Source organism: Salmo salar, chromosome ssa11 (genome assembly GCF_905237065.1).
Source record: "Salmo salar chromosome ssa11, Ssal_v3.1, whole genome shotgun sequence".
NCBI classification, from domain to species: Eukaryota; Metazoa; Chordata; class Actinopteri; order Salmoniformes; family Salmonidae; genus Salmo; species Salmo salar.
Window position 1 is genome coordinate 83710279 of NC_059452.1, and position 9416 is coordinate 83719694.

Below are 9416 nucleotides of genomic sequence, written 5' to 3' on the forward strand. Positions count from 1 at the left end.
TGTCAATATATTCATCTCAAGGACAGCAAGACTGTCATATATGAAGAATGGTCAATTGCAATTAAATACATTGTGCTGTAATTTGTAGTTATATAGGATAGCCCTATTTAATACCACACAATAAAACCTAATTGAAAGTCGTGATTTATAGAATGCTGTAATATCCTGTCTCAACAAACCAGGACTTGACAATGACAGATTTTGAATATATGCTGCATGGGTCATATTTTCCCTTTCACTTCACAGGGTGATTAATACTCTGAAAGAACACCACCTAAACAAAGCGAGGATGCTTCTGGGATTACACAGCCTTGTGAAGACAGACTGTTTACAGTGGGAGAGATGTGAGGGGAAGAGAAGTTAGAAAAGCAGTGAGGGGAGGAGAAGAGGATAGGATTCGTGTGCATGTAGCTCCTGGCAAATGTTCTTTGGAAGATGAAGATGGGAGAGACTTGAGACAGTGGCTCAGAGCATTTACCCTGTTTGTCCTGTTGTACTTAAAGGTCTGACTGGTCTGGTGCTGCAGAAACGAAACACTGATCAGCTGAGTAGGAAACTATGCAACACCATCTGTGAATATAAGATCATATACCACAAAGCATTTGAGTTCATAACAGCAGAATAACTGAATACTGTGATGTAAGCAGTCAAACGAGTATAATATTAGTTTCCACATAAAAATAAACTGCAGGAATTTTATTTTATATGATTTTCACTTTGCGGTTGAGCCGTTGTTGCTCTTGGATGTTTGCACTTCATAATAACAGCACTTACAGTTGACCGGGGCAGCTCTGGCAGGGCCAAAATTTTACGAACTGACTTGTTGGTTCCACGTTGAAAGTAACTGAGCTCTTCAGTACAGGACATTCTACTGCCAATGTTTGTCTATGGAGATTGCATGGCTGTGTGCTCGATTTTATACACCTGTCAGCAACGGGTATGGCTGAAATAGCCAAATCCACTCATTTCAAGGGGTGTCCACATACACTACATCTCCAAAAGTATCTGTATTCCTGACAGAGTGAAAAGGGAGTGGGTTACATTAATGGGTGTGTGGTTCAATACAAAAGGCCTTTAAAATGTCCCCAAAGTATTTTAAGCCAATACACAAATCAATCCATACAGTTACATGAGAATACAACAATTATAAGCAATATACAGTACTCAAACGCACACTCCATTTAACGAAAATGTCAACAGCGCATTTACAGTTCCCAACCACACTGAACACTAAAAAGTCCGCTCCAGCATAAAGCACTGGAGAGCGACAGACAGAGAGAGCGACAGAGACATAATGGTCTTGGCTGTTAACTTCCGGCTTGGAGTTGCACTCGTCTGCCTGTCTGTCCAATACACCGTTGGTTTGTCTGTCGCGCCAACCGAGAGCTCTCACACACAAACATTTACTTCCTCCTTCTTGATAGCTGGTGCGCTCTTAAAACCTCTTAAGGATCGGACCTCTTTTTTTCAACTTACGCCTAAAATGACATACCCAAATCGAACTGCCTGTAGCTCAGGCCCTGAAGCAAGGAAATGCATTTTCTTGGTACCATTTGAAAGTAAACACTTTGAAGTTTGTGGAAATGTGAAAGGAATGTAGGAGAACAACACATTAGATCTGGTAAAAGATAATACAGCAAAAAAAAATGTTGGTACCATATTTGAAATGCAAGAGAAAGGCCATATTGTATTATTAAAGCCCAGGTGCAATTTTGATTTTGGCCACTAAGATGGCAGCTATGTATGTGCAAAGTTTTAGACTGATCCAATGAACCATTAGAGTTTTGAAAAATAAATGGTTTCAAGACTGCCCAAATGTGCCTAATTTGTTTATTAATAACGTTTCATGTTCAAAACTACACTCTCCTCAAACAATCGTATGGTATTCTTTCACTGTAATAGCTGATGTAAACTGGACAGTGCAGTTAAATTAACAATGTAAGCTTTCTGCCAATATCAGATATGTCTATGTCCTGGGAAATGTTCTTGTTAATTACAACCTCATGCTAATCGCATTAGTCTACATTACCTCAACCGTCCCACAGGGAACCCACCAATCATGAAGAAGTTAAAGTGGTAGCGCACGGTGAAGGCTCTGCAGGATTTCACCACAACACTGAAACATATGCAATACCTCCATGAAATGCCACAAGTAGAGTGCTACAACTCTTAAAAAGCAAAGGCATTCATAAAAGTGCAGACAGGAAGAAAGCAATTATTTTCAGTAACTTCAGTAGGCCTATGGCTTTGGATGACGGAAACATCTTCAACCTTCCTTCTCTCCATGTTTCCTTCTGATTCGGTAAAAGGTTCACTTAATCCTTACCACCACAAAAACCAGTTTAGAATCAGATCTTATTAACCCAAAACCATCTTTGAAGCAAACTAACTAATCTGAACCAGTACCAGTTGTTCTGGCTATAAAAATTGTACCTACACCAGAAATATTCATCTCCAGTCTGAGCCCCACTGTGTCTTCTAGTCCCCCCCCCTCTCCCTACAGATCATAGAAATCAAGGTGTGCTCCGGAGGGGTAGTCATCCTCCAGCAGCACCTTCATTAGCTTAGCACAGGAGTCTTCACAGGTGAGTATCTGACCCTGGGAGAGCATGACTGAGAAGGACTTCCTCACGCCTGGGTCTGCAGTGCAGTCCCTGGCCTCCACCAGCATGTCTGTCTCCAGGGGACCTAGAGAAACACAGAGAGACAGGATCTAGTTTGGTCACAAGTCACGGGATGGTCATGTAAGAAATGACAAAAATTGCAATATCGTGAGAATGTGTAAAGTCATAATCCGTTTCAAGGGTAAATTTCAGCTGAATTGAAATTGACCCCATGGCCTGACCGTAACATAGCTAGGTTCATAGGTCAAAGACATCCGTAATAAGTCCATTCAGTGCTCTATTTCAAAATCAGTAGTCTTACTACCTAGGGATTAATTTCATCTCCAATGCCAGGTTGAATTAGTCTGGCTAACGCCAAACTCTGGAAGTCCTCCTGACTTCAGAGTCTGAAATGGCTATGATGTTCTCGGCACAATGCATCAAATGAAGGGGGCTGTGCTTTTACTGGTTGACTATCCTCTGTCTTTCTCACTCAAACACCCACAAGCAGCCACACACAGCCCCAGGGCACCACCCCCTTCCATTAAAATGGTTGGATTTTCAAATCCCAAAAATTTGAGGGGAAAAAAACATTTCAGGAAACCAATCAAATATGTCGCACAATTTCTGAGCGCATATGGCATTAACAAACAGCCTCCAGACCAGTGTGGTCACAGCTCACTCTGCGCTGTAAGTCACGTGGGTCGTGTCAGCCAGGCTAAGGTTGAATGGCTCTTGACAGACACATGAACGATGACCAAGTCAATTTCATATGCTTTTTAAAAATGTTATAACTGGAATAAAGGTAATTCAGGAGTGTGTACCTGAGGTGTATTGTTTTATTTATCAGGAGTTTAAAGCCTAAAGCTACCTGGGGAATAGTTGAGTACGCGGAGGTCCGACTCCTCCTCTGCCAGCACACGGAACATCATTGCTCGGGCTGCCTTGCCTGTGCAGTACAGCACCCAGGAGGGGAGGGGCTGCAGAGCACACAGCGAGCTCACGTTGACAACACAGCGCCGCAGCCCCTGTCGTCGTGGAAACACCTGCAGCAGGCCGGCTGTCAGGCTGAGGGCGGAGCTTACGTTGAGTGACAGGTAGGAGTCCACCTCGTCCATGTTGGTGAAACTCTGGGCATAGCGCGACACGTCTCCCAGAGAGGCTGGAGGGGGAGGGGAGCAGGGGAGCAGGGGGAAGGAATGGGAAAATGTCAGATTACACAACGGTTGAATTATATAATTGAATTGCAGTGTGTGGACTCGGCTGTATAGTCCGACTATATTGTAACTTTTGGGAGATTTGATGAGCACAATCAAATACTAATTTATTTATTAATCAAATCTAATAGTATCTAAAGATGTAAAAATCCTGAGACCTAATTTGAAAATCTATAAACTGAACACTTTTTTTGTTAGATAATTGTCATAGTTAGTAGACGTATGGAAGTCAGTAACCTGTTACAGGCGGATGAATAATTTACCAGCATTGTTTATCAGTATAAAATGGTCAATATCCTCGGAGGAAAACTCTTTCGCCGCCCTGACGACACTTTCCACCCCTTCTTTCATTCCCAGGTCTACGACAACACAACGAGTTACCAACCCTGCCCTGCCCGCATCCGACGAAGCCAAATTTTCCTGGAGTTCCCGTAATTTCTCATCGGAACGAGCCGCCAAAACAAGCACCGACCTCGGTTTGAGCAACAGTGAAATCTCTTTCGCTATGGTTCGGCCAAATCCTTTGGACGCCCCGGTGATGATGCACAGCGCTCTCCCTAGGTCCTTCGCGTCTGGTAAAATTACGTTGGAGGTAACATTGGCCTGCATTTTGTTGAAATGGGAGCGGAGATGTACAGCTTCTACTTATAAAGGCTGGCAGAGTTTTGTAAAGAACCGTTTCAAATAAATGTTTCAAATCGATTAGATTGAGGAACGGATATGGATGCCAAAAAATAAACATGAAGAATGAGCACGCCTCTTATCCCGCCCACTTTATGGTGTTCAAACAGATTCGCGATTTAGTTTGTAAAATTAATAAGCAAATGTTTTATTATATGCCTAGATGTGGGCTGTGCAGGCTAAAATGTGTTTTTATCAATGATGTATCATATTGTAGCGATATCCGCGCTTATAAACTGGGGTCGCTACATTATTTAAGGAAATGAAAAATGAAAATATAAGATAAGACAACCGAGGTAAAGACAGTTTCAAGTTGGATATTCGACGGATATTCGCGCTTTCAAACCTCAATAGCCACTTGAGCCACAGACTCCAAATAAGTGTCACGATGTTGGAAACATTGCGCACAACATTGCACAGGTCTTATTTTCACGATTTGGACATTAATTCGCTTTCCAAAGCTAATAAACATGTGGAAATGTGAGCAGCATTTTGTATTCCTAGTTGAATTAGTTAGGGAGCGTAAACAAAGAACACACATTTTTTTTACATTCAAATTTCAATAGCTCCTTGGTCATGTGACCTGGGGACTTCAAACAAGGTTCAGAATGTCCACAGACTACGCTTCTATATTGCACACCCTTTAGTTTGTCCATTTCCATCTCACAAGATTTTACATACATTTTTCAAAATGTAGAATTTCAAAAGCTCCTTGGTCATGTGACTTCAAACAAGGTTCAGAATGTCCACTCAGTGGGCCTACACATTGCACGCCCTTTAGTTTGTCAATTTTCATCTCACATGGTTTTACATGAATTTTATCAAAATTAAAAATTTCAATAGCTCCTTGATCATGTGACCTAATGTCTGCTGACTACCCTTCTATATTGCACACTTTTGTTTGTGTACTGTAAAATCACACATTTTAACATACATTTTTCATAGTTTCACATTTGCAATAGCTCCTTGGTCATGTCAATTACACACCTAAGAAGCATGCAGTGGATATACACCCATATTGCATAACCGCTAGTCATGTATCTTCTATATTGTTGTACATTAATATTAGTTTGACAATTAGGGGGTTCAGGCCAGTGTTGTCTTTACCCTTTTCTTTAATATTTATCTATAATAATTGGTAGTTCTAAGTACTTATTTTCCCTGTTTTTTTTTATTTTTCCACAGTATTTAACAGTGGTACACAATAGGAGAGAGACAGATAATATCTCCTTTCGTCGTTAATATCAGCCATAAAGGAAAAGGGCAAAGTACAGAGTCATGTTATTAATTGTCCAAAGCAGGGATGGAGAGTGAGCTGGTGAGGTAGGCTGCAGTCGGTTTGCTGGTCAATACATATACTGAACATGTAACCACAGTAATGGTGGCCAGTAAATCAATGAATAAAAATGTAATATTAACAAATTAAACAAATTGTAGAGCTTTAATCTTTTCCAACATGTCAGAAACTTCAAATAAGTATGAAACATTTCACAGTGTTAACTTCTCTTTATCCCTGGTTTATGTACATTTCAGAGCCTCTTCAGAGTGGATGGGGTATAGCATACATTTTCAGCAACAAAGACTGCACTTCCAGTTTGTGTTCTTTACTCTGTTGAACTCTTTTGTCTTCATTCCTAGTTACAGCACATGGAACCACCGTTGGCATGCAAAACATTCAATCTAAAACAAAACAAAGCGTAACACGTTATAAATAATATCAAATATCAATGCTGAATGACGAATTAGCCATCCATTGTGTTATATCATAAATTGTCTTTCATGCCGTCACTGTTGTCAAAAGATTCTAAACATGTTAAATAAAGTTACTAACCCAGTCAGTCTTTGGGCCACATCCGGGTTGTTTATCAGTGGCACACATGAAGCAGTTGTTGGCTTTGTTGAACTCTGAAATCATAGGCATGAACTGAACATATGGCTGTCCCACACAACTACATAAAAAGAAAGAATTTACATTTACTTTGAATTAAATGTCATTACATACCAGACATTTTTAGTATATCCTCAGCCATTTCTTTTCGCAATTGCTCCATGTGTTTTTGAAGGTTCCATATCAATTTGGGAGGGGATGTTGGGGAAGTTCTGTGCAACTTCCTTGGCCAAGACCAAGACCTACACCAAAAAATAAAATAGAGTTTTTGACCTAATTGTCACATAACAGCTAACCATTCATTATTTGAAAGTATAACTATCAAACCTGCATTACAAAGACCCCACAGCTGAAGGTGTCCTGCTGCATGGTGTGAGTTATTTCCCCTCCCTTCCACTTTATGTCCACCTAGTCATCTTTTCCATGGCAGGATCTTCTCATTTTGAAGTATTCTCTTTTTTTATGTAAACATAATGGAATTCTGATTAGTTATAGGCAAATGAATACACAAGACACATTTGTATGCTGTTTTCCTTATCACTATAATCTAGCAGTAATTTATTAGTAGAGGTAATTTCCTTTATGCCCTGTTCTACACACAGCCTAAATTATAGGCACTGAACCATTTACAGGACAATAATAAAAGTAGCATATAGGATCCAACCCTATCACAGAATGAATACATGTAGAGCGTTTGTAGACTTTAAGAAAAAAATATGAAGTGACAGTTTCATCAGTACGTGCTTAAAGAAAGTCATATCATAAAGATCACAGATGACAGTGCCCACCAAATCTATGACTATAGAGAATGAATTCTAAGCACCAGTGTGTTTGTCAAAATAATATCTGAAAATGTCAGCTGTTGAACATAATACTTCTATTTGCAGTAGCAATTTATGATATATGCAGTTGAGGAATATTCCATGTACCAACACTACATGTAGGACGGACATAAGACATTCCCACATACAGTATTTTTTTATTTATTTTTATTTCACCTTTATTCAACAAGGTAAGCCAGTTGAGAACAAGTTCTCATTTACAACTGCGACCTGGCCAAGATAAAGCAAAGCAGTGTGACACAAACAACAACATAGAGTTACACATGGAATAAACAAACGTACAGTCAATAGCACAATAGAAAAGCCTATATACAGTGTGTGCAAATGAAGTAAGATTAGGGAGGTAAGGCAATAAATAGGCTGTAGTGGCGAAATAATAATTACAATTTCACAAATAAACACTGGAGTGAGATGTGCAGAAGATGAATGTGCAAGTAGAGATACTGTGGTGCAAAGGAGCAAAAAATATATAAATAAATAACAATATGGGAATGAGGTAGTTGGATGGGCTATTTATAGATGGGCTACGTACAGGTGCTATGATCTGTAAGCTGCTCTGACAGCTAATGCTTAAAGATAGTGAGGGAGATATGAGTCGCCAGCTTCAGTGATTTTTGCAATTCGTTCCAGTCACTGGCAGCAGAGAACTGGAAGGAAAGGCGGCCAAAGGAGGAATTGGCTTTGGGGGTGACCTGTGAAATATACCTGCTGGAGCGAGTGCTACGGGTGTGTGCTGTTATGGTGACCAGTGAGCTGTGATAAGGCGGGGCTTTACCTAGCAAGGACTTATAGATGATCTGGAGCCAGTGGGTTTGGCGACGAATATGAAGCGAGGGCCAGCCAACGAGAGCACAGAGGTCGCAGTGGTGGGTAGTATATGGGGCTTTGGTGATAAAATGGATGGCACTGTGGTAGAGTGTTGCAGGCTATTTTGTAAATGACATTGCCAAAGTCAAGGATCGGTAGGATAGTCAGTTTTACGAGGGTATGTTTGGCAGCATGAGTGTCTGTTTGGCAGCATGAGTGAAGGATGCTTTGTTGTGAAATAAGAAGCCGATTCTAGATTTAATTTTGGATTGGAGATGCTTAATATGAGTCTGGAAGGAGAGTTTACAGTCTAACCAGACACCTAGGTATTTGTAGTTGTCCACATATTCTAAGTCAGAACCGTCCAGAGTAGTGACGCTAGGCGGGTGGGCAGATGCAGGCAGCGATCGGTTGAAGAGCATGCATTTAGTTTTACTTGCATTTAAGAGCAGTTGGAGGCCACGGAAGCAGAGTTGTATGGCATTGAAGCTTGTCTGGAGGTTAGTTAACACAGTGTCCAAAGAAGGGCCAGAAGTATACAAAATGGTGTCATCTGCGTAGAGGTAGATCAGAGAATCACCAGCCGCAAGAGCGACATCATGATGTATACAGAGAAAAGAGTCAGCCCGAGAATTGAACCCCCTGGCACCCCCATAGAGACTGGCAGAAGTCCGCACAACAGGCCCTCCCATTTGACACACTGAACTCTGTCTGAGAAGTAGTTGGTGAACCAGGCGAGGCAGTCATTTGAGAAACCAAGGCTGTTGAGTCTTCCGATAAGATTGCGGTGATTGACAGAGTCAAAAGCCTTGGCCAGGTCGATGGATACAGCTGCACAGTATTGTCTTTTGTCGATGGCGATTATGATATCGTTTAGGACCTTGAGCGTGGCTGATGTGCACCCATGACCAGCTCGGAAACCAGATTGCATAGCGGAGAAGGTACGGTGGGATTCGAAATGGTCGGTGATCTGTTTGTTAACTTGGCTTTCGAAGACCTTAGAAAGGCAGGGTAGGATAGATATAGGTCTGTAACAGTTTAGGTCTAGGGTGTCTCCCCTGAAGAGGGGGATGACCGTGGCAGCTTTCCAATCTTTGGGGATCTCAGACGATACGAAAGAGAGGTTGAACAGGCTAGTAATAGGCGTTGCAACAATTGCGGTGGATCATTTTAGAAAGAGAGGGTCCAGATTGTCTAGCCCAGCTGATTTGTAGGGGTCCAGATTTTGCAGCTCTTTCAGAACATCAACTATCTGGATTTGGGTGAAGGAGAAATAGGGGAGGCTTGGGCAAGTTGCTGTGGGGGGTGCAGAGCTGTTGACCAGGGTAAGGGTAGCCAGGTGGAAAGCAAGGCCAGCCGTAGAAAAATGCTTATTGAA

General features: G+C 41.4%; 1 protein-coding gene across 1 annotated transcript; it reads right to left on the minus strand.

The window, feature by feature from the left end:
- Positions 1 to 1077: 1077 nt before the first annotated feature.
- On the minus strand, positions 1078 to 4585 carry spr (sepiapterin reductase). The gene is made up of 3 exons (NM_001140274.1): positions 4084 to 4585; positions 3475 to 3765; positions 1078 to 2688 (listed from the first exon to the last, which is right to left on the minus strand). Exons 1-3 carry the CDS (start codon positions 4427 to 4429, stop codon positions 2498 to 2500), a joined length of 828 nt encoding a protein of 275 aa, NP_001133746.1. The 5' UTR covers positions 4430 to 4585; the 3' UTR covers positions 1078 to 2497.
- Positions 4586 to 9416: the final 4831 nt, after the last annotated feature.